Raw genomic sequence first — 24994 nt, forward strand, 5'->3', positions numbered from 1 at the left:
ATAGAAGTTTTTCATGTGTATGTATTGAAACTAACAATTATTTGATGCAATAGAAGTTTTTTTTTGAATTACCTAGCTCTATGGTTGGAGTTGCATGCCTTGGAATAACAAGAACAATGCAATTAGAAAGTTTCATAAAGCATCACTTTCTTTTTTTCTTTTTTTTTGTCTTAGATACAATATCTATTAATTTCTCATCTCGAATTTGACACAATTAATAACAGGACATAATGTATACTCCTAATCAATATGATTACAATAATGTGCGAGTATGTGCCTGCTTGGCTGTCAAATTGACTGAGTGGAATCTTGACAATTAATGGGAGTGGAATAATGCAAAGTGTGAGGACCCGTAATTTTCTTAATTTCTAGGTTTTAATATCTTTTAATTATACGTTTTTCCACCTTTTCTTTATTCGAAAAATTGTGCAAATAAATTTTATGAGTAAATATAGCTTTTAAATGATTTTTCTAGTATCGGTTAGTTTTTGAGAAAATTAAGAATATATTATGGACGTGGGACCCACTAGTGCGAAAAATTCGGCCAATTAGGTTAAATTCCGGATACTGTGTAAAATTTATCGGGTGTTAAGAGATAAGTAGAGTGTGTGAAATGATTGATGTGAGAGAGAAAAGAAAGGATATGAATGCATTAATGGAGTGCCACGTGTCACTTGGTGATTGGTTTTGACTTAAGAACACTATTCACTTTTTTTGACTTTTGACCAAAATTGGTTAAATATCTAAAAATTTCACAAAAAATCACCATTTTCTTTCACCTTGTGGCCGGCCCTCTCTCTTGCCAAGAAGGAAGAAAAAAGTTCAGATGTGAATGTTTGCGTGCTCTTTCGGTTGGGTTCTGACGGGTCGGTTACTATCATGACCGACTCCGGATTTCATTTTTCTTATTTTGGGTTATTTTTCCATTTTGACTTGTTTACGCTCGTTTGTAAGTTCCGGATCGCAATAGATAGTTCTAGTCTGCATCGTTAGTCCTGGCGAGAGTTGGGCAGGCAGCCCGCTAACCCCTTTGGTTCGCCTTAGGGGAAAGTGGGGCTGTTACACAAAGAACCTGAATAGTAATTGCTTCAATGATCAATTACTTGTCTTCTTGGAAACCATCTCTATCATAGAATTCATTTCAATTTAGCTACGTCTTGTTAAGTATTTTCTGTTACTAAAGGAAGACACGTAAAAACGTTGACAGGTCAAGATTTGAAGTAACGTCATGATTTCAACTGGCAATAATCCTTGCGAAATGCTACACTTAATTTGGCACCTCAGCTGCAAATCTTCAATGTGAATATGCCATGTTATTAAATTTTTTACAGCCCCTGATTGTGGCTTTATGGGTTGTCTTGTCTTCAACTTCACAGAGACAGAGGCAATCTCTTCTCTCTCTCTCTCTCTCTCTCTCTCTCTCCATTTTTTTTTAAAAAACAAAGAGGCAATCTGATTTAAAGGTACGTCCTACAAGTTCATATACTAGTGGAAAATAAAAAAGATACTAACTTGTGGAAAGTTACAATGAATCTTACTGCACATACTAATTTAATGTAATGTTGTTGCATTAATTGCAACATGGACATCTAGAAAAATGGCAATGAATCAGCTTCAAGTTTGAGTTTCGAGTACGCACTGAAGGAATTAGCAATTGGTTAAAATATACAACAAAATTCAAGTTATATTTCAAATGAAACAAATATGCTTAAGATTAATTTTTTTCTTCACTTTTGTACACTATAAACTTTAAATTTCTGTATGATTTTTCATTTTCATAAATCACAAGGCGCAGATGCAGCATTTCCAGTCCAACCATGGGTTCCAACAGAAACAATGAAATAGATTTTGTTGTCAAAGTCGTATATTAGTTTGGAAAACTTAAGGTTGATTGCATTTTATTCCCTTGAAATAATTTAGACTATTTTTAAACATTAAAAAAAATTTAGACTATTTTTTAGGATACCTTTTAGAGTACATTTTAAAATTTTTTATAGTAGTTGAAAAACTAGTATTTGAAAAACTCCTAGATCCAAACTAGTGTTAGTTAATAGAGGGAATTGAGCTGTGCTTACTGCTACATCTTTAGCCCACTTTTTGTATATAAATAGAGGATTGATTGTATCTTAGGCAGCGATGATTTGAGTTGTAATAACTTCTCTTCTCTGAAATAATAAAATCTTCCCATTCTCCCTCAACCTCTTCTCTGATACTTACCTCTTTCTTAGTTCTCACTTCTTCTACTTTCTCCCTAAACTCTCTTTTTTAAACCAGATCATTACATATGTGTCCTATAATATAATATTTAATATTTTAGTTTAGTATTAGTGAGTAATATTTAGTATAATATTTTACTAGCAATGAGCACTAGTTTTTGATGTTAATGTGTTTATTAATCTATTTTTTTTAAGATATGTGTCCTATAATATAATATAATATTTTAGTTTAGTAGTAATGAGGAGTGAGCACTAGTTTTGCATATTAATGTTTTTGGATATTTGGATGTTAATGCATTTTTAAGATATTTGGATATTTAAAAAAAAAGATATTTGGATATTAATGTATTTGTTAATTTATTTTTAAGATATATGTTGGGCTATTGTTGGATTGGAAGCAATTTCTTCATAGTATAAAGCTCTCCACCTTGAAGAGGAGCACCAGTCATTGTCTATACAGGATGCTGTCAACTGCATTAGAGACTACTACTATAGCATGCAAGTACCCGACGATGTGAAGGAAGACGCATGCTCTTATCAATGGGTATTTGAATAAGCCGGTGCTCAGGGATATTAGGTTTGTTTGTATTGAGATGATTTCAAGTAAAATAATTTGTTTCACAAATTTTAACCACCTTTTTATTTTCTCAATCACCTTTTTATCTCACATACATCACATTACAAAAAATGCTACAGTAATTATCTCAAATAAATCATCCAAATAAACTCCTATTCAAACAAATCCATTGTTTGAATGAGGATTATCCATGGGATCGTGCCAACAGGAGGTGTAATCCACCTCAAAATGTAAGTTTGTTCTAGTTAATGTTTTGTGTAATTTTTTTAAAAATAGCTAATTCTGAATAAAAATGTTTGAATTTTTGTCTTTACAGACAAAGCGATTCTTTGCAAGAAGTTTTATAGAGCCAAACACAAAGGAAGAAGTCAATTCGACACTCTCACAATTTCCTCTTACTGGTGTAGTGCATGTCTATCCAAGCCTCATCCGTCTCAAGGGAGAGGTTAGGAAAAGAATCAACTAAAATTAAGTACAAGCACAATCATGTGTTTTGATGTAAAATTGAATGTTATTGCATCATAGGACATTTATCATGGACCAATAGAGGAGGAAAATTATGTGGGACTTCATGCAATTTTGTTGACGGGGTTTTGGGTCGAAGATGGGGTTGAGATATTTCAATTCAAGAATTCATGGGGTACTGGTTTTAGACACAATGGGATCGGAAAAATTAGGAGACAGCTCGTCTCCAAGATAATGTTCCCTGTGGATATATTTTGGTGTGATAGGGGAGTAAAATCCTACCAAGTAGGCCTTTCCAAAGGTAAGGAAGAAGACAAAGATGGGGATGGAAATAAAGGAAACAAAAGAAGCGGCGAAGGGGGAAAACCTAGTGCTTCCTAAAAAATCAATGGCAAAGGGAGGGGGAAGCCTGGTGCTTCTTCAGCAAATGAAGCTGTGAGTTCTGCATTTTGCAGTGTATACGTCTATTGAGCCAAAGCATATTTTAGGATGTTATTTATTTTTGATTATGTGTTGATTTTCATGAATGTTAACATGGGCTATGATAATAGGATATTTGAGGTTTTTCTTTCAAAAATAAAAACGGTTTGGGGGATACTTGTTCATATTCTGAACTCTCTTAAGTGAATTTGAAGTTTATTGTTAATTTTTAAGCTCATTACTTTCTGTCTCTGCTACTGGCGATTTGTGTTGCAGACTTAGGGGGATTGGCTTTAAGTATGAGAAATGCCAATTTTGAGAATTGTTTAACCTTTTTATGTTCCTCTGGAACTGTAGCTTATTATATTATGTAGGTTTAATTTGGGCATCTATAAACATATGCTACCTCATTGTCATAAGATTCTGATTTTTAGTCCTAGCTTTTCAGCGTTAATATTGGCAAATGATTACATGTTGATCTCAATATCTTGATCTTGTAGAATTCCAATATGGACAAGCTTAAACTAAATGTGCCAAAGTTGCCTTAACTTGAACTTAATACTTTCAGGCAGAGACTGCAAAAGAATAAGAATCATGCTTATAAAATGCCTTAACTCTTGTATACTTGTTTCCAACATGAGAGCATAAAATGCTTGAAATGGTTATCACCACTGTGAATCTAGCCTTCTCTTCTCATGCACTACATTTTAGCAGTTCCAAAATCTGAGCAGTTTAGGAGTCTAACTTTTTGTCAAATACTTGCTATTTATTTAATGTTTTAGGAGTCTAAAACATTCAAAGGAAGAAATGCAAGTAAAGACAGTTTTGACACCTTGAGATATTTCGACCATAACTTGAGTTACACCATTAAATTGAGGTGATTCTTATACCATTTTGAAACTAAGAGATAGATCTAAATTTGGTATGAGAATATCAAAATCCAGTTCAGTCGTTTTCCTTGTCAAAAAGTTGAAATACAGAAGTGCATGTGCATGGTCGAAAGCTGAAACAGATCTCTGACTAATTGATGGTATTTTGGTGATATCTCGATCCACATAGCTCCAAATTGGATGATTCTTATAACATTGGCAAGCTAACTCAAAGGGATACAACTTTCATGTTTTGTACAAGAGCTAGTTCAGTGTCGATCATTGAGAAAATATCAGTTGAAATGATGCCAAATTCACAGAAGTGAATACATGACACTTGAGTACGCGAGTTGAAGTCGCGTGTTGTAGCCTGATTTTTTGCAACTTGCTCAGCCACTTGCTCTGCTTTCACACTACTTTCCAACTCTACTCCAGACAAGAATTTCGGCTGCATATGTTTAAGGAACCTTTTGGAAAAAAAAAAAAAGAGTTTTATGTCTTGTCCAAAAAATCACTTTTTGACTCTCTAAACAAGAGAAATGTAAGAATCATTAGAGAAAGGGAGAGTATGACATTTATAAGGAGCAAGCGTGCCCTCAATTTGGCCCTCAATTTAGAACAACGCTAAAAAGAAGGACCTTTCCAGAGAATGACGCAAACCAATAGGCTGCCAAGACTTCTTGGACTTATTTTCATTGGTAAGAATGACTCAAGATAGAGAAGTAAATACCGGGTAAGAATGACTCTATGTAAGGTCATATTGGTCTGGAAGATGATGTTGTGTAAGAGAGAGGGACAGCGAGGGATTGAGAAGGGTTTAGAGACAAGTTTGCAAATGCTTTTTCTGTCTACCGAACAAAAACAAATGCTTTTTCTTTCCAATTTTGGAAAAGTCTGAATAACAAAATTATGATAACGAAACTGGTTTTACCTAATATGATAGGTCAAAATAATTTTAGCGATCATTTGATTATCTGTTGGACCGGTCATCTAAATAAGATAATACCTAAAAATTTGGTTAGTAAATTTCGCATTAAAAATAGTAAGTTAACCTGATAAATTAATAACTTTTATATCTTAAAAAGCTAATCGAATTACATATGAAAGTCATTTTTTTTAAAATAAATTACTACTCTATATTGAAAACTTACTTTTTGGAGAATAAATTTATTTCAAGTAATAGTAAGTTTTTATAGATTAATAGTAAATCTTGTTGATAGAATAGTAAATTTGGTTAATCGTCAAAACTTACTAGTTTGTGGCATAAATTTACTATTTTGCTTAAAGAAACTTATATGAAACAAGTATTAGGAAGTTTATTTAAAATAATGCTAAGATTTTTTATTAATGATTGAAACTAAGTATTATAGTTAGTAATTGCTCATAACGTAAATGTATAATAAACGATTGTATGCATCGTTTATAAATGTTATGTGTTTTAAGCATTTTAAATATATAATGAAGACTATTTTTTCACATAAACTTATAAAATATGTAAGAATAATTTGTCATTTTACAAATTTTGAATTATTTTTTAATTTGTGAAAGGTTAGAAAGTTTGAATGACAATAACAACAAATCTTTCGAGTTATCTATAGAATAGCACTTATCTATACATCACAATTTCCATGTATTAATACTTATGAATTTAATAAAATGATAAATTTTTAATAAATTTATTTTCTAGGTCACAAGTATAAAAGTTAAAGGTGTATTAATGTAGCATGATCTTTGAAAATTATAGTAAATTTACCTATATATTAAGTTTCGTGACTTTCAAATATATTTTGTATCATTTACATTATGGATTTGTATGCATATTTTTTTTATCAAACTTATTTTTAATTGGCAAATATTATGTAAATTATTATAAGATGTCATTTTATAATAATCATAATTTTTTATACGTGAAGGATATATAAACTACTAAAATTGTCAATTCATAAATGATTAAATCTTACTACTTTATGGCATATATTAGTCTAATCTACTAAAAAATTGCCGTAACCAAGTGTACGTTGATTGTTGATACGAAATTTGCACCACAATCACCATTTTCGTTATTACTACCACAAGTTTTTCTAATCAAAGTAAAACAAAATCAATATCTTTTCCTTTTGTATGCAGTATTTATGTTTAGTAAAAAATTATTAAACCATTTTTACATTGCATAATTTCTAATGAAATTAGTAACACTTTCTAAATAAATTGGAATAATTAGTAAAATATGTTATTTTTTACCAATATAATCAAAAGAAATTTGCACTATTAAAAAGAAAATGGAAAGAAAGGACGATGGCATAATTATAAATGTGAGCAACTACATACATATCACACCTTGAGTTTAGGTTTGATTTGTTTAAAACATCAGTAATTTATTCGTTAGTAGATATAAAATGCATATTGTTTTTCTACAAATGGAAATACAATTTAGTATATACTAATTATCCATTAATAGAATTTGTAGTCTGAACACGATCAATTGAGCTCATATTTCCTTTGTTTAGTTATCATTTATTTTGTTACTTGGGTTGAATATTTACATTTGAATAGAGTATTGCTATCAGAACTTCAATTATTCTTAATGACACTAATTTTATGCTGATAAAAGTTGGTCTAGACAATTAAGTGTCAATGATAACAATTGCTAAAATATAGTTTTTTAAAATTTTTCAAAAATGACAATCTAAGTCCCAAAAAATTGCACTTTTTTTTTAAAAATATCAACTTGTTAATTCAATTCAAATTAATTTTATAATAAAAAATATTACTCCTCAAACTAGTTGCTTAATCTGTATCTATGCCCGTACTAGTGTCGGATGGATAACTAAAATAGAAAATTGTAACAAAAAATAATGTTACAGGAAAGGTGCAAATAAGTAGGACTTTTGCTTTATGAACTTTGTTACAGAATTGGATCACGAACATCAAAATCACTCCTCTTTGTGGACTTATCCATCATATTATCCTTTCGTTTAGCTTTATGCACTAGAGATGCATCATTCACCCAAAGATTTTTGAAACGAGATGCTGAATTTATAATGCAATCTCTAGCTTCATCATATCCTTGCTGTGCCTTAACTGCATAAAAACACATTTGATTACTTAATGCACATAAAGCACCAAATCGAGCTGTTTGAATTGTTGAATCTTCAAGTTGAATAGCATATATGTTTTTTTTCTGCTGGCTTTGCTTGCTGAGTCCATCTAAACAGAATGCATGATTTAGGAATCTCGTCCAACGGCTACGATTGTGCAGAAGACCCCCTTCTTTAATTGCAGATAAATCAACTTGGGCTTTTGCTAGTTCTCATTGCTGTTGTCGATTTGTTGGGGAAATTTTGAAAGTTGGGTAGCCGTAAGTTTTTCTGGCAGCAGTACTAAGTAGGATAATGGCAAATTTAGGGAATTTATTTTAGTGAAATTAGCGAATTTTTCTGGTATGCAGGTTGTTTTCAAAGAAAATTAGTGGCAATAATGTTGTTTAGTTCATCTCCATTCGGACATTTGCATTATAGTTAAGAAAGAAACCACAGATAAATCACCCATAGAAGGAGCTTAGATGCTAGACTTACAAGATTACCCATGGAATGATAACAGTGATAAATTCCTCCATGAATATGCAAGATTTGAGAGAATTAAGAAAGTAAAATTTCGGTCTTGTCTTGATTTGGATTTAGTTGAATAGTGGTTGTGGTAATTGGTGGCTGTTCTACTATTGTTGAAGGAAAAAGTGGAGATTTGGAGAAGAAGATAAGTTTTGAAATTTTCAAATGAGCCACTTGATGTTTCTTTATTCTCAAATAAAGTGAAAAAGTTTTTAAAATCTTATGTAAACCCTAAACTAACTTTTAGTATAGGTTGAAACAAGGTTAATATAGGAATTTCATATTTTTTCGTCAAATTGGATGATTTCTGTTCGTTACCCAAATTAGTCCAAACCAAGAGCCGGCTCTTTGGGGGTTTTTAAACAATGAGAAAGTTTTATGACAATAACCCAAACCATAAGAGGGTTTAGTGTATTTTACCCTAATAAATTTGCTTCACCTTCTCCTTTGAAGCCCTTATGAGTCAATGTTAAAAAAATCTCAATGAGTCCCAATGGGCAAATTACAAAAGTCTCAATTGATCCCAATGAGATAATATATATATATATATATATACACACACAAAAAGTCTTAACAAATCCAAGCAAACCAGAATCACAAAGGCCTTAATAGGTCCCAACGAGCCAAAAATCACGAAAGTCTCAATAAATCCCAATGGGCCAGATATTAATCCCAATAGACCATTAGAGAAAACCTCAAGGGAGGTTTTGATATTAAACCTTTAATATAATCATATAAATATAATCATCAAATTTTAGTAATATTTCATTTATTTTTATCTTTTGGAATATAAATCTCAAAAAAAAAATGCTTTCAAATAAAAAGTTTGAAACACTGCCTAAGAATAACGAAAAAGATTGTTGACACCAAATTTATTAATTTTTTTAAAAATACCTCATTTCTTTTATCAACGCTTTACATCAAAGATCTTGATAAAGGTTAATACTTATAATTTTCAATGAATATTAGGACAAATAAGGTTATCCAGCACAAAAGAAAAATATTGGATTATGTTTCTAAAGTCTCTATTCTTTGGATATAATAACACTTTACTACCGCAAATGCTAAAGACATGTACATTTGGCTCCGTGAACTTTGGAAAGGCACACTTTTTCACAGGGTTAATTTAGGTGTAAAAATGTTCATGTGACCTATCAGTGTTAAAAGAGTTAACGCCTTTACCTTGGGGGGCAAAGTATATATATTTCAAGTTGAAAGTGGTAACGCGTTATTCTCTCTAAAGCACAAAGGGCAAAGTGTGATTAACCCAAATGAAATGGTAAAACAATAGCTTCCTCATCACGAGGGCTATTCACATATTAGACAATTATAAAGTTTATTTCCTTCTAGTGCTGATATAATTATTCCACAATTTTGAAAAACCAATTCGTTTTCCTATCCTAGATTACGATTTCCTCACATATGGTACCCTTGATAAACCTGTTGATTAAATTTGTGGCATGAGCAACGTAAAATTCAGGGGCCTTCCAAGCTTTTTCAAAGCAATTGATCCCGATGAGGTCACATCTGGGTGAGAAAGCAGAGAGTTGTCTAAAAGCTCCAGCAATAATCTTCAGTACCTTTGATGAACTAGAAAAAGAAGCATTAAAGGTAATTATCTGTAAGTTCAATTTCCCAAGCATCTATACAATGGTCCCTTTACCATTTCTAGATAAGCATATTGTTCCTGAAAGCCAAGTTGATTCCCTGAATTCAAGTTTTTGAAAGCCTGATTCAAAAGTTTTTGAGTGGCTAGATCAAAGAGCACCTAACTCAGTTGTTTATGTTAATTATGGAAGTCCAACACTGATGAGTGACCGTCATTAATTTCAAAGAATTTGCTTGGGGACTTGCAAATAGCAAGCAACAGTTCCTGTGGATCGATCAGCTTGACGTTGTGCCTGGAGGAGATTCAAGATAGAGGGATGTTAACAAGCTAGTGTGCAGAGGACAAAGTGTTGGAGGACTCAGCTGTTGGTGCATTTTTGACATCGTGGATGGAACTCCACATTAGAAACTATTTGTGCTGGAGGGCCTGTTATTTGCTGGCCTTCCTTTGCTGATCAGCAGACCAATTGTCATTATCCCAATGCTTAAATTAGCGAGTGCAATGGTCTGGAAACTGAAAGATGAAGAGTATTAAGGGTATTTGTTACCTCAAAAGTGCATGGGAGAAGGGTATTTATAGGGTAATAGAGTGCACGGATTTATTAGTGTCCGAACAGCCTTTGAGGGCCAGAGGGTGGCCATAGGTCGACTGAGAGAAGAGTAGGTGTGTCAAGGAAATTGACAGAAATTTACATCAGGCAGCGTGAGTCACATCAATCACTTCATGATAGTTGGATATTGGATGACTGATGAAACTTTTCAAACTGCTGATTCGAAATCCGAAGCAAGGAACCTCGCCTCGATAGCACATCCGAACCGAGATGGGTATTCTGGCCCCACAAAAATCCATATAAGGTTTATTGAGTTCGACCCTATGTTTTCATTGCCATTATTGTGTTTTAATAGAAAATTTTCAGTTTCTTATTATCCAGGTAAAATTCTATGAGAGAAGATTGTAACTTCAATAGATTTGTGCTCATTAGGATTATTTTAATTTTTCAGTAGCATTAAATTTGTGAGAATGAACACAACACAAAGAATTTCCCCCTTTTTTTTTCATCAAAAAGTTGCCATTTCATTTTTGTTGCCTCTGAGAAGGTCTAATCAAAAGCGCTTATATAGTTTGCTAATGTCATGTAACAGAAGTACGGGGTGGTGGCGCAGTTGGCTAGCGCGTAGGTCTCATAGCTTCTGAGTTATCCTGAGGTCGAGAGTTCGAGCCTCTCTCACCCCAATGCCATTTTTCTCCATTTCGTTCTACTTCTGGTGTTTTGTGCCGTGGGCCATTTTGGCATTCTAGACATTCCCTTGTCATTTTGATGAAAAAAACACTTGTTTCATAGGCTTTTTTCATCCCTACATTTGGGCCGCCCCTTTGGGAGTGAATTGACATAGCAACTCTTCAAAATTAGTAGTACTAGTGTATTGTGCAATATTATCCTATTTTCATATGTCAAAATAATAAGATGGCATGCTCTAATATAAGAACTATTTTTTTCCCTTTGAAGGATATAAGAACTACAAATTAAGAACTTTGCTAGATTAACCTGACAATTTTATTTAGATAGCTTTATGTGGTGAACAGGTACGAAGTAAATGCAACTTTGTAGTTTTTTACTTTTCTATCATTTGTGCAAAACACTTGCACAATTCCAACCTTAGCTCAGTTGGTAGAGCGGAGGACTGTAGTGTTATGAACGTCAGATATCCTTAGGTCGCTGGTTCGAATCCGGCAGGTCGGATTTTTTTTTTTCAAAAAAAAGAAAGAAGAGATTCTCGATGTCAAAACCCAAGTCAAAATTCCTTCAACAATCCAATTGCCCAATTGCGATGCCCCGCATTAAAGAGATGCCACATATATTCCAATATCCACAACTCTATAATACTACTTCACTTATCCCTTCTTCCCTCTATCAAAAGCACAATGCAAGCTGTCCAATTTTGTTCTAAAATTAAACAAACACACTCCCACAACCCACAATACTACAAAGTAACAACATACATTTTTACTATCAAGAATCATTTATCAACTATTCCGCTTCATCACATAACATGTATTCCCTACTTTCTTTCATCTTCCCTAAAATCATCTATTACTCCTTCATCATATCCTTTGGACCATGGTGCATATTGGCTCCAAATCCGGCTTGCCTGACCAAGTGTGGTTCATTAGAGGTGAAGTACCCTTTAGGCACCGGCTACGGCTGCGGCTCGCCACGATTCCACCCGTTCGTCGCGTGCACGGCCACGGCCACCGGTGACCGGCTCCTCCTCACCACCCACACTGGCTCATACCCCATAACCTCCATATCCTATTCTTCTTCAACCATAACCATCTCACCTCCATGCATGTCAAATTGCACCTTCATGCAAACCTGCCCAACCATCTTGGGCCTGGACTGGGCCAGCCCATTCCAACTTGGCCCATCAATCTTCATCCTGTTATCATGCGATCCTTCCATATCATTCCTCACCATGAAGGACTTCAACACCCTCATCTGTGATCCTTCTTCAACCTACCTCTGTGCCTCAATCTACACATGTCCGGCCGTCGTCGACCTCGGCTTGCCTCTCTTTCCTTCTACCAACACTTGCTGCGTGTACTCTCCGGCGAATCTCGACTCGAGGGATGAATTCAACCTGCATGAACTAAACTGTGCTGGCTATACTTCAGTTGTGTCACTAGGGGATGTGCCATCTGACCCTATGCAGTGGGAGTATGGTATGGTCTTGAAGTACAATCTTGGTGGATTGGATAGCTATAATACTGCTCCAAGTTGCCGTGCCTGTGAACTAAGTGGTGGGGTGTGTGGATACGCTCCTCCACATAACTCTTTTGTTTGTGTTTGTCAAAATGGTGGTGTTAATACAACTACAGATTGCTACAACTACCTTAATGGCCAGTGGCTTTCTGTGAGCTCAACTTCTCATTTAAGTTGTAAGTTAATTCTCTCTACTATTTTAGTGATTCTTCTATTGAGGTTTGTACAGTTTTGCATTTATTATCTTGGGATGTTTATTTTTATTCATTGATTTATTTTTTTTGGCTTTACAGGGAAAGTTTGGTGGGGTATTTTGGCGGTTCTAATGATCTTCTGTCAAATAGCTCATGAGCAAGCAAAACTGAAGAGTCGATGTTGTATCCTCACCTTTTTCTTCTGCTTTATGTACTTAAAAATTTCTTGAATCGATTCTAGCTTTTCTTGATCGAAAGAAATGTCAAAAGTGAAAGGAATAAGAACATTAGCTCATTAAGATGAGGAGCAATTCATGGATCTGCATCTGATACGCACATAAGGCAGATCAGAGATTTAAACATGGAATAAATTCCGTCTGCAAAGAAACTTATTACCTAGCTAATAAATCCCAAGGTTCTGCCAAAAAGTTTGGTTTGTTAGGGATACTAGATCACTAGAGGATCAAACCTTAACACTTTCAGCGTTTTTGCTCGTCTGCAATCCCTCAATTTCGCTATTACAGTCAGTGGGTAGCAAATCCTGTTACCTTTTACCATCAAAATGATGCGTTATGTCCTAGCAAATATGTCGAGAAAAGCATGCAAATGTGATCTTTCAGAACATAGAAAATAGTACAACTAGGCTCGGAACATGTACTGCTGCTTGTTTTCACGATTCTGGTACTTGTTCCAGCTCAAACATCTATCTGGCTAATAATCTCAAAAATTCAGCCATGGGATAAAGATTAACAACAACGCTATAGATACTTCATAACTATCTCCATCCCAAAGCTGGTATTACAGAACAAATGTGGCACGAGAAGGAGTTCTGTAAACAATATTGGTGGTGTTTACCCACAATTTGGAGTAATAACTACTCAAAGAAGAATAGGATATCGGCATCTCCCAATCCTATTTGCAGCATTCTCTCAATCTTTCTTGTGGCTGCTGCCATTTATTTCCTTCTTAGATGGTGTGAGAGGATTAACAAGGAATGATTTCAAGTGTTTGCATAGTTCCTTGGACGCCTCTATATTGAATGCATGACCTGCATTCTTTATTATTAACAGTTCTGCATTCTCGCCCAGATGCCTGTACAAGTTTTTTAGAAAATTAAAGTTTGTTCAATAAGAAGCTCGGAGTTGCAATTAAGTTATAAAAACATCAAGTCTGTTGAAGTCAAAGAATAGAGAAAAAGAACAACTATAAAAGTATATGAGATGGTATGCATGAATCAGACTGTATGCTCATGCTCTAAGTCAAAAATCTGTTGCTCATATAGACGTTAATTGTCACAGACCTGCAGATTTTAGTTTGTGAAATTTTATGCTAATTTGTCTTTCCCACGTTCATCCATCTCCTAATTGTAATAAATCAAATTCGAAAATTTAAGAGTAAGATTCACAAAACTGACCTTTTGAATCTGTGCCCCAATTCCAGCGGGAATATTTGGTCATGTTCACCCCAAATAATCAATGTGGGCTGCAGGAAGCAGACAACTTACCAAGTAAATAGTGCTTAGATAAGTTAAAATTGCAGCAGAACTGCTGTGCATACTTCAGCTTAGAAGTTAGAATAAGATAGGGAACAAACATGAGTAATCTTAGGAAGATCTGCAAGCTTTCTCCCTTTGTACAATGCCTGTATTAACTCAATCTTTTCCTGCCGATTTTCTACACACATCGTCTGCACAAACACCATACATGCACAATGAACTTCAGGTAGAAATGTAAAATTCATCTGAGCATCAATAAAGAGTGTCAAATGACCTCATAATCTCACAATGAAGAACGATATTCACCCGAGTGCTTTGACATGTTAAGGCCACAAAATTGTGTAAATTCCATACTTCGTTAAGACTATGGATGAATTCTTATCACGGTTTATCTGATTCATCATGAAATTGAACAGAAAGTTTGTTTCAATGGCAAATCTGGAATGAAACTCATCTAAGATGTTTCTGATAGGACATTCTTTTGTCAGGCAAGCAAGCATTCCATATAGCATTACCTTTTAGCTGATAGAAATTGGAACTGCACTCAGTTTCCTAATCATATGCTTTCACTGGTGCCTAATTTGCTTTTTCTCCATAATTAGCAGTAACGTGTTAAGCGGAAAATTTTAATAGAGGACATTGTCATTCATATTACGATTCTGTATCACAGAGTAACCAAGCCTATGTACCTCAAAGGAAGATGGTTCTGAAACAAAGATACAAAGGGACATATGGAGGCAAGCTAGGAATTCTTCAGAGAAAGCTGTACATTAGACGTCTGGCTTCATAAGCCTAAGGAACACGTAACTTCATAAGGACCAACACAAACAACAATCAAATATGATGGGGATAAAAATTTTGCATCATTTTACAGATCGACAGAAATTCACAGCTAGAACAGAATCTGTTAACCGACATGTAATTCTCAAGTGTCCAGAGAAGCAAGACAATGAGAAACCATATAAAGCAATACTTGCAGAAAATGCCACTATTCATAAGATCTCTACAGAGAATTTCAGATGGAGATTGAGGCTGAATACTATACTCCAAAACTGCAGATAAATAATGAATAAGAGGCAAATAGGAGAAGCAAAAAAGATTGTTTAGCTGAATTTGTGCAGCAACAAGATAAAAACCTGAAGGATTATCTAACTGATTATGTCTAGTAATGTCATGCACCAAGCGAATACACATAATTTACTTAACCAGTAACTTGGGGAAATCTAGTGCTTCTCATTGTCATTAGTGAGAAAACATCAGTCTTTTGATTAAAATACAATTTCATCAACAATATGCTTAAGCATCTTGCTTTGACAACTGTAACATGGAAGGCATTACTTCTTGAGCATCCACACTGCAATTGTGGGACAAAACTTAAAAGAGCGTTTTAGCAATAGGCCAAATATCAAGGACTGAGATTAATCCCAAAATTCATGCCATACCAGCAAAATGAGTTTCAGGAAACAGATTCAGATGAAACAATATGTGATATTTCTCTCTTTCTACTTACGATAAATCATGAGTGTGCCTCATTAGAATCTATTGTGGCAGATAAATTGCATTACTTTAAGCTTTAAATGTCCACCAGAGGCCCTAATTTTAGCAAACACAATGTTAATTAACAGTGATATCCCGAAACCTAGCTTCTCTAGTCCCAAATTCGCACAGATTGAAATGAAACCCTAAACCACAAACCTTATCATTTACTTTTAAGCTATTACAATCCTCAAAAAGTCTATCAAAATCAAATCTTAATGTCAGTATAATAAATAATTGCACAGCAAATAAAACAGCAATGAAAACCCAAAGCAAAAAACAATGATCCGTAACTTTCAAGCTCTTGCCATCTACAATAAGTTGATCAAAATCCAATCCTTCAATCATTCTAATAACCAATTCCACAACAAAGATACTAGCAAATGAAAGTCCAAGCATACTTACATGAATGAAATCATTGAGGAAACAAGACGGCACACTCTTTTGAGGCTTATGAAAGGAAATCTTCATCAATTCCCTCAACTTCTCAGGAGTCTGAGGCAACAAAATACTAACAGCATCCTCCACACTCTTCACTAGAAACATTCCCTCCTCCATATCCTTCTCTTCCAAGCACACCCCAGCACAACCAAGCACTAACTTCTCAACAGCCTCAGGGAATTGCACAGCCAAGTTATATCCCACAAACCCCCCATAGCTGATTCCCACAACACTCATTTTCTTGACCCCAAGAGCCTCCATGGTCCTCATCACACACTGAGCTTGAAAAGCCTCTGATCTTTCAGGCCTAGCGGTGTAAGAATCACCAAAGAATAGCAAGTCTGGCAAATAAATATTGAATTTTGAAGATAGTGGTGAGATGAACTCATCCCATTGCCACATTGCATTCGTTCCAAGGCCATGGATCAAAAGCAAATTGGGCTTTTTGTCTTTGTGGGTTTTGGGGATCCAAAAGTGCATGATCGTTCCGTCACCAAGATCTTTGGTGGATGACTCTAGTCCTGCAAGGGAAAAAGAGAATTTGAAGCATGAATTTCTTGATGAAGAAAAGCTGAAACACCTGGCCATTTCAACCACCAGTGCAACTCTGATTGGTCGGATGATCAGACAAGCGCTTCCGTGCTTGGAGAGGTGGTGATTGGATTCTAGGAGAAAAATGGGGGAAAAAACTTCTGTGGTTGAGTGATTCTTGGGACTCGTCAAAATTCGGGTAATCTAAGAGACTTTCCTAGATTACAGGTAAAAAAAAGGTGCTCCTTTTCCTGTTTTGCAGACGTGTGGACTTTTCCTCGTTAGCTGGACTGTGGTTTCGGCTATAAAGACCAAAAGACTGAAGCTTAAAACGAGGGACTAAAAAAGTTAGTGGAGATGATGAATAGGATTTCCTCTTCATCTTGGAAACACAGGGAAAATGTTTGTTCAATCATTTGAACCAAAAAACACAATAAAATAAAATCATTTGAGTGAAATAAAAATAAAAATAGCTATATTTGAACCGTTATTGCAATGGCTGTTACACCTAATTTGGCAAAAATTAATTGCATTCCACTTTATTTGGCAAATGTTAATTACATTCCATTTTTTTATAATGGCACTCCCATTAACATTTATATTATATGATTTTTATTTATTAGATTATATGATAGAAAAGATAGAGATAGTGGTATTATAGAAAATTAGAGCGAATAGCATTTTCCTTTAATTTACATACTATTATCCCATTGCAAATTTGTTTCCCTATTCATGTTAGTAAGTAGTATAAAATTGAAAGAATGAAAATTGTCCATTTATATATCATTGAGTGTGTTTGAATAGTAGATTATTTAAAATAATTACTATAACACTTTTTATGATATAAATATAAGTAAAATAAAAAGATTATTGATAAGATAAAAAATTGATTGAAAATTGTAATTGTAATGCAAGCAAAGTATATATTTAAAAAAATAATGGCTATCCAAACAAATCCTGTCATTTCATATATTTAATTAATTTTGAATTTCTATACTATCACTTAATGCCAATATTCTCAAGCAAAAGTTATATGGTTGGCAAAGACTACTTTGATATTCCTTTAAGACAAAGAAATGTCTACTTTGATGGCTGTAACTGGACATGGGGAGACAGCTTCACATTTCCCTGTATTCTTTATTCCTTTCCCTCAGACGGAAGAATTTTGCATTTTTGTTTTCCTTTTATTCTTTATTTTTCTGTGAGGAAACAGAAGAATCTTGACAATGGCGACCCTTAATTAGACAGATCGCAAATGTCCTCTCTTTCTGGCAAATTTTCTCACGGGAAAAAAAAATTGGAGTTAAAAATAAAAGTAATTAATGAGTTCCTATGCTTTGACCATTTTGGCCTTAAGTGGTTGGAAACAGCACATTCTTTTTGTCGGCTTGGAAGAAAACGCAAGAGATTCGCTGTTCGAATACCCATACACCACTTTATTTGTCCATTGGAGTTCCTTTTCCTCTTTTTTTGCATTAATAATTTCTGTTCCCTTTGTCTCTTCCTCCTATTTAAACTACTAAAAGCAACTTAAATTGAGCAAGTTGATTTATGGAAGCAATTGATTGGAGAAGACTTTCCGTTCACCAACCCCTTCCTTTCGCACAAAATTCTCAAGCAAAGTATGGGAATTTCCGTTTAGATGACACGGCACGGAGCCACGTTACACAATGAAAAGCAGTGTAATTGATAAAACGCTTCATTTCTGAGAAGGTAAATAGGAAACCATACTCTGAAAAAAAGACAGAGAACAAAAAGGCATGGAGCACCGTCAAAACTCCATATTATCTATTTATGCGGTACTAGATATTACACAGAAAATCTAGTAGATAATCAAACCAGGATTTTCTAGTAGATAATCAAACTAGGATTTTCCGAGTCAAATGCAGTACAGGGTTGCTCACCTACAGCAAATGTCCTCGTAGAGTTGTAGTTCAACAAACAGTTACTCTGCAGCTGACATGACACCTCTCAAGAACCAGTGATCTTGACGTCTAATCAATTTCTTGAACTAATTAACATTCATGTTGTCATCCCGATTAGTCAGCCCGAAATTTTTGGAATGCAACAGCTGTTGCTGTGTCTATCCCCACACACCTATACAACTAAAAAGACATGCAAATCAACATACATAAATCATTGCAGCAACATGAAAATTAGGCTCAATTTTAGTTCCTTGAGAGTGAATTTGCCCCTTATAAATCGGTTCAACATGGATCACTTGTCCCCATGGGGGAATGTAGAGGAATGATAATTTGACCTTGAAGTAAGTAGATCAGCTCCATCACCGCAAAACAACTTCTGGGTACTCTTGAACAGGCACACTGGGTACTACCCTTGCTCCAAGGCATTCTTGCTTGCAATAAACCTTGGGTATCTGACACCCTTTTTTGTTGTGAATTTTCTAGATGTTGGACCAACTGCAAATGGCAATTAGGGTAAAAGATTTTTTCTTTCGTACTATCAAATGAATCACCAATTTTATCATGGCGTGCATCACAATACCTAAAAGCACTAACACGAAGAGAGAAAAGGCTGATTGGTTATCCTGAATGAAGAAAACAAGGTAATGTTTCCAAAGTATCATCACCAGTCACCAATTCCTTGACATCATACAAAAGAAAGGAGGTTTTTCTTTTTTCTTTTTTCTTTTTTTTGTGGGGGAGGGGGGGGGGGGAGGGAGAGAGAGAGAGAAGAAATACAAAAGTTTTCTTTTAGCCTAAGGAAATAAATCAGGTATGTACTCTGGTAGAGACACAGAAAGTGGTTTTCCACAAACATTAAATCAAAAGGTGTTTTAAGCACACAAACTAAATCTACCACTCCCCCTTCTTATGGAAGAAGATAAAAAGGAGAAACAAGGAAAAGCTGAAGCCAAGCCTCTTAGAATTAACGATGACTCGATATCAAAATTTGAATATAAGAAAACCTTTTTACCTTTCATCAGGAAGCATGTTATTGCAAGAGTAGCAAGCACCAAATGCCTGCACATTGCATGGAATACATGTCATGACGAAGCACAACAAACTATGAAGTAAAAGAAATTTGATGAACATGACAATTTTGTAATCTTGCAGTTTCAGTAACATAACAACACCATCATACCAACCTTCACGTCACAGTGCAATGACATGATAAAATAAAAATCATGAATTTCTGGTGTTCAACACTTTGCAGTCTCTATTTGTCTGAAGTACAAATGTCTGCTTTTCTTCATCAGATGATGCAGGCCTGAGATGCAGCGAGCCAAACAGATCACTTTGAATCTGGGAAAGTACCATATCACAGGTATAAACAACATTCAAATAATTGACAGATCATACGAGACTCAAGACTAGCAGAACGACAAGCATCAAACACTACCAATTTTCATATTCCTAAAACAATATCCCGAGAAATCAAGAACTTTTAAATTTTTAATTCCTGCATGATTCCAAAATAGGTGGTATACTTGGCTGAAGCAACAATTTCAACTGAGCATTTTGACTTTATTTTTAGCCAATCTCCTGTAACCATAAGTGTAGCTTCATGGATAAATGCAAGTAATATTGATTATTGCCCTACCTCCCTGATACCAATATCATGTAGTGAAAATAGCAACACAAGTAAATATAATATCTCTAAGAGACAGGCTTATAACCTTTTATCTAGAACATGCGAAGGACAGCTTGGCTGCATGTACTCAGCCAGAAGTAAGATATTCAACCTCAGCATTTAGTGAAGCATTCTTTGCCTGTAAGAGGAGTGAATACCCTGATCAGTCCTTAACAATAGGAACTGCAACAAATTGCAACCACCAGTATGTTTCCTCATGTTTACTTCTTAAAAATGTAAGACATTTAAAACCATTCACATTCTCTTTTACATTTTTTATCTACAAAATACTCTTTTGACTTCATCATGTCATGCAAGTGTGCATCAAATTGTGTCTGTCTCCCTTTTCCATTATTCTAATGACTAGCCTTTTGTTTGTAGAATTTCGAGGGGACCATTTAGAATATTATGATGGTAAATGAATTTAGCATTTCACGCTTGATGTGCAGCCTGCAGAATAAAGACATCCAAATGAAGGAAATTTCTCCATTTTATTCAACGATGGCATGATAGAGCAAATATATCTGAACTGAATGTGTAAGCAATACAGCATAATTTACTTTGGTCAACAGCTTGAACCCATTCTTGATCAGAAAATGAACCAAAGGTAAATTACAGCCCCATTCAGGATACTATAGTATGGAAAAGAACATCTGAGTAAGGATTATGATATCATGCCATCTTAACACTCATACAAGGGGTAAAATACTAACTTCAGTGAAGTACAGAAAGATAATATGTATCAAGCATGAGAAAAGTTCTACTAGTGGTCACAAATTATTTATGGTATCAATTTTGAAGAACTAAATTGAGCAAAGAAAAATGTTACCTGCAAATCATCTCGTTGCACAAATTAGTTAGCAACCTCTGACGCCGAGGTGCAAAGAGGTCAGAAAGGCTACAGAACTCAGAAGTCTGAACTTAATACAGAAGAAAAAGAGATGTAGCGCTCAAACAATTTTACACAGAATAACTGGAACCCAAGGATCTCCCTCCAACTCTTTATTCCTTCCAATAAGTTATAATGCACTCCAACCAACTCTCTTTCTCACTTGTCTTTCCTTCATAGTATCTCTCACCCTTTCTACCTTTTCCCACAACCCTATAGAACTATAGAGGTCGGAGATTATCACGTAATAACCATCATTGTCCGGGTCAGATTCAATAGCATGCTTTGCAATCCTTATACCCATTTCAGTATCATTATGAGATTTGCAAGCACTTAATAAAGCACCCCACATTCCCGCATCAGGAGGAATAGGCATTGACAATATTACTTCTTCAGCTTCAAGCAGACTACCTGCACGACCAAGAAGATCCACCAGGCAGGCATAGTGCTTCAGTGTCGGTCTTAGAGAATACTCTTTCATTCTATTAAAAAGATATTTTCCTTCTTCGACCAATCCTGCATGAGTACATGCTGAAATAATAGCAAGAAAGGTAAGTTCATTTGGCCTATTATTTGATTGCTCCATTTGTTCAAAAATCTCAATTGCTGATTTTACATCTCCATGCACCCCATATCCTGAGATCATCACGTTATAGGAAATAACATCTTTCGTATTCATCAAGTCAAATACTTCTCTGGATTTGATAAGTTGCCCACATTTTGCATACATATCTACAAGTGCAGTATCAAGTGACAAACTAGATTCAAACCCTACTTCCTCAATGTAATTATGAATCTGCTCTCCTTTTTCCAAAGATGCAAGCTGGGAACAAGCAGAGAGCAAAGTTACCAGTGTAGCTGTGTTAGGTTTGGTTCCTTCCAAAACCATTTGATTAAAGAGGGCTAAAGCCTCAGAAGAATATCCATTATGAGCATAAGATGAAATTAACACATTCCACGTGACAGTATCTTTCTGTGTCCTAGAAAATATTCTCCTTGCAGAATTCAAATTCCCACTTTTACCATACATGTCTATGAGTGAATTCGCAACAGAAACACTCTCACATGCTAAACTTTTTATCGCATGGCAGTGCAATGACCTGCCTAAAAGGGTTGCCTCCAGGCGAGAGCAGGAAGAAATCACAGACATCAAGCAGTTCAAATTATATTCAATTTCCAGATGTTGCATTTTTCTGAACATTTCAATGCACTTAGATTCTAGTCTTGATTTGCAAAAGCCAGCCACAATAAGGTTCCATGACTCGGTATCCGTTCCATGCACCCTCTCAAGCAGCTTTTCTGCCAGGTGCGAAAGTCCAAACTTACAATACATTGATAGCAAACCGTGATAGACAACCTGACCTGTATCATAATTTCTCCTTAAAATAAAACCATGAAAAGCCTTTCCTTGAGATATCCTCATGGAACTACTGAAAGCCAAAAGCACGCAACTGATCAGAATACCATCAGGATAAATCCCAGAAGCCAGCATTTCCAAAAACATATGTAGACATACATCCAGACTTTCCATTTTTGCATAGAAACCAATCATCAATGTCCATGATAGGAGATCCAGATTGACGATTTCAGAAAATGCACGGTGTGCTTCCTCAAGAGACCCGCACTTGCAATACATTGACAAAAATGACGACTGAACAGCATGAGAACAGTCGGTTCCCAATTTTACCGATAATCCATGCAAGCACCTACCCTCTACCAAAGCACTCAGATTCCCACAAGCTTGGAACCCACCTTCCAGTGTCCGAAAATTTGGCCTCTCATCATCCCCACCAATCTTAAGCATGTCACAGACACACTCCAACCCCTTCACACTTTCCCCATTCTGTACATACCCAACCACAAGTGCAGTCCAGGCTACAACATCCTTATTCAGCATTTCATCAAACATAAGAGAGGCATCATCCATGTAACCACATTTGGCATACATGTATATAAAAGATGATCCAACTGCAGAATTTCCATTAAAAAGATTCAATTTTGATACCAACGCATGAGTTTTCATCCCATTCTGAACCAAACCAAGTTCAGCACATGCTGAAACTACCATAGGGATACTAAATTGATCAGGGGAAAAGCCAGAAAATCGCATTTTGTGGAAAAATTCAAGGGCTGGTAAGTAATTGCCATTGGAGAAATGGGCTTTGATAATTGAGTTCCAAAGAAAAGGGTCTTTACACTTTGTGGAACTAAAGATTTTGGTGCAGGACTCGAGGTGATTGAGTGCAGCATAGATTGACATGAGCTTTGAGGCTATGAAAAGATTGTTTCTTTGACCAGTTGTGATAATGTAGGAGTGGAATTTGAGAAGGGATTTTAGGTCCAAGAATTGGCTGGACAGGAAAGAATTTATACGGCAGTTTAGGTAGTTAGATACAATGTCAGAGGTTGAAGAGGAGTAGAAGCGATTGTACAGAGAGGAGAATTTGAATTTGGGCATTTGGTGGCGCCACGGAAGGAGAGGACCAAGGCGAAAAATTGGTCGTCTGAAATTGGACAGTGGATGAAATCATTTAAGCATGCCGAATCATTTGAAAGTGAAGTGGCACTAAATTAGTTGGATTTTTTTATTTTTCATGATTTTCTGAACTGAATTTCTTTTTTCTTTTCTTTTCTTTTATTTTTCTCCCATTACCCGGAAATATAATAGTTTTTTTACCTTTTTTTTTTTAAGTGCAAGTCAAAAAGTTCGAATCTGAATCTCTCATCTACACTTCCTCCATCCAAACCACTCAATTCATTCCTCTCTCGAAAATATAATTGTTTGAGAAATTTTAACTCAATATACCGTTTTTTTTTTCAAACAATAATACATGAATTTAAAATCTCTTACTCACTATTCCTTCTACTTTATTATCGAATCCAATCCCCCTTAATATATCATTTTAATAGATGACAACTAACTTTGATTCTCGTGCTATGCACGAGAACTACAAATGATTTAAAATAATTTAAATGTTAGAATATAATAGGAATCTGGACATTTGATCTTATGTCCTGTGCTGCATAGGGATTTAAACATTTAATTTAACTAACATATAATCATTGGATAATATGAATCAAATGTACAATATTAAATAATTCAATAATTAAAGGAAATGACGCATCAGAAAATTGATTCTCTTCTAGAACATCTTAATTGGTGAATAATAGAACTGGTAAAAAAGCCAAAAACTTTGCTTCAAAAAATCCAGGCAGGTGTGTTGTGCACCCGTTTGGTCCGGTGGTGGTTCAGTCCCTCCGGGTTATTTCTGGGTCTCTTTAGGTCCGCCCCCTCCCCCTTAGTGTAAAATAGAATAGGATATACAACAGTTATCGTCTCTAGAAAAAAAAAAAAAAAACCCGCCCAACCCGCCTATTATTTTTAAAGGATGGGTTGGGTCAATTGGGTTATGGGTTTTGTTGGGTTGGGTAAGAACAACCCAACTTATTCATTGGGCGGGTTGAATTTTTTATTTTGGTACCCAATACCCAACTTGTTTAAAAGTAATTCAAAATAATAAATACAATATTCAATACACATATGCCCAACTATTTGTATTTGGACGTGTTAATAATTTATTGATTAATTTGTATTCAAAATTCTCATATATATATATATATTTTTTTTTTTCAATCAATTTTTAAAATTTTTATTTAAAAGAAAAAAGAAATTTAAAATAAAAAACTCATGCTTATTTTACTTTTATAATAGTAGTTAAACTTGTCAACTTCTATAATAATTTATTATGCCTTTTAAGAGTATGTTGTTTTCCTCCCTTTTTTTCCTTT

The 24994-nt window shown here is 34.9% G+C and overlaps 3 protein-coding genes and 2 non-coding genes across 7 annotated transcripts; 3 read left to right on the forward strand and 2 right to left on the reverse strand.

Moving 5' to 3' along the window:
* Window positions 1-10912: 10912 nt before the first annotated feature.
* Window positions 10913-10997, forward strand: TRNAM-CAU (transfer RNA methionine (anticodon CAU)). The gene is given in 2 exon segments: window positions 10913-10950; window positions 10962-10997. It is a non-coding gene; the product is annotated as a tRNA-Met (tRNA).
* A 418-nt stretch (window positions 10998-11415) lies between these two features.
* TRNAY-GUA (transfer RNA tyrosine (anticodon GUA)) lies at window positions 11416-11505 on the forward strand. The gene is given in 2 exon segments: window positions 11416-11452; window positions 11470-11505. It is a non-coding gene; the product is annotated as a tRNA-Tyr (tRNA).
* A 177-nt stretch (window positions 11506-11682) lies between these two features.
* LOC113702094 (uncharacterized) lies at window positions 11683-13034 on the forward strand. The gene is made up of 2 exons (XM_027223079.2): window positions 11683-12701; window positions 12819-13034. The coding sequence occupies exons 1-2, from the start codon at window positions 11816-11818 to the stop codon at window positions 12947-12949; spliced, it is 1017 nt and encodes a 338-aa protein (XP_027078880.1). The 5' UTR covers window positions 11683-11815; the 3' UTR covers window positions 12950-13034.
* Window positions 13035-13306: 272 nt separating this feature from the next.
* Window positions 13307-17116, reverse strand: LOC113702095 (uncharacterized). Its single transcript, XM_027223080.2, has 4 exons — window positions 16156-17116; window positions 14313-14405; window positions 14134-14201; window positions 13307-13811 (listed from the first exon to the last, which is right to left on the reverse strand). Exons 1-4 carry the CDS (start codon window positions 16777-16779, stop codon window positions 13649-13651), a joined length of 948 nt encoding a protein of 315 aa, XP_027078881.1. The 5' UTR covers window positions 16780-17116; the 3' UTR covers window positions 13307-13648.
* Window positions 17117-18468: 1352 nt separating this feature from the next.
* On the reverse strand, window positions 18469-23754 carry LOC113701261 (pentatricopeptide repeat-containing protein At4g39952, mitochondrial-like). Of its 3 annotated transcripts, XM_072060272.1 has the most exons (6): window positions 21146-23754; window positions 20363-20455; window positions 19832-19953; window positions 19660-19706; window positions 18983-19142; window positions 18469-18819 (listed from the first exon to the last, which is right to left on the reverse strand). In XM_072060272.1, the coding sequence occupies exon 1, from the start codon at window positions 23661-23663 to the stop codon at window positions 21336-21338; it is 2328 nt and encodes a 775-aa protein (XP_071916373.1). In that variant the 5' UTR covers window positions 23664-23754; the 3' UTR covers window positions 18469-18819; window positions 18983-19142; window positions 19660-19706; window positions 19832-19953; window positions 20363-20455; window positions 21146-21335. The 3 variants fall into 3 exon arrangements, with proteins under 3 accessions (XP_071916373.1, XP_027077627.1, XP_027077626.1); XM_027221826.2 differs by having other exon boundaries at window positions 18469-19142; XM_027221825.2 differs by having other exon boundaries at window positions 18469-19142; window positions 19832-19988.
* Window positions 23755-24994: the final 1240 nt, after the last annotated feature.

The sequence above is a fragment of the Coffea arabica genome, chromosome 7e, assembly GCF_036785885.1.
Source record: "Coffea arabica cultivar ET-39 chromosome 7e, Coffea Arabica ET-39 HiFi, whole genome shotgun sequence".
Lineage (NCBI taxonomy): Eukaryota > Viridiplantae > Streptophyta > Magnoliopsida > Gentianales > Rubiaceae > Coffea > Coffea arabica.

Coding starts and splice junctions, on each gene's coding strand:
- LOC113702094 (XM_027223079.2), top strand. CDS start 11,816: ATGTATTCCCTACTTTCTTTCATCTTCCCTAAAATCATCTATTACTCC. Junction 12,702..12,818: donor CTCAACTTCTCATTTAAGTT/GTAAGTTAATTC, acceptor TTGGCTTTACAG/GGAAAGTTTGGTGGGGTATT.
- LOC113702095 (XM_027223080.2), bottom strand. CDS start 16,779: ATGGCCAGGTGTTTCAGCTTTTCTTCATCAAGAAATTCATGCTTCAAA. Junction 14,202..14,312: donor ATCTTCCTAAGATTACTCAT/GTTTGTTCCCTA, acceptor TGCTTCCTGCAG/CCCACATTGATTATTTGGGG. Junction 13,812..14,133: donor TTGGGGCACAGATTCAAAAG/GTCAGTTTTGTG, acceptor AAACTTGTACAG/GCATCTGGGCGAGAATGCAG.
- LOC113701261 (XM_072060272.1), bottom strand. CDS start 23,663: ATGCCCAAATTCAAATTCTCCTCTCTGTACAATCGCTTCTACTCCTCT.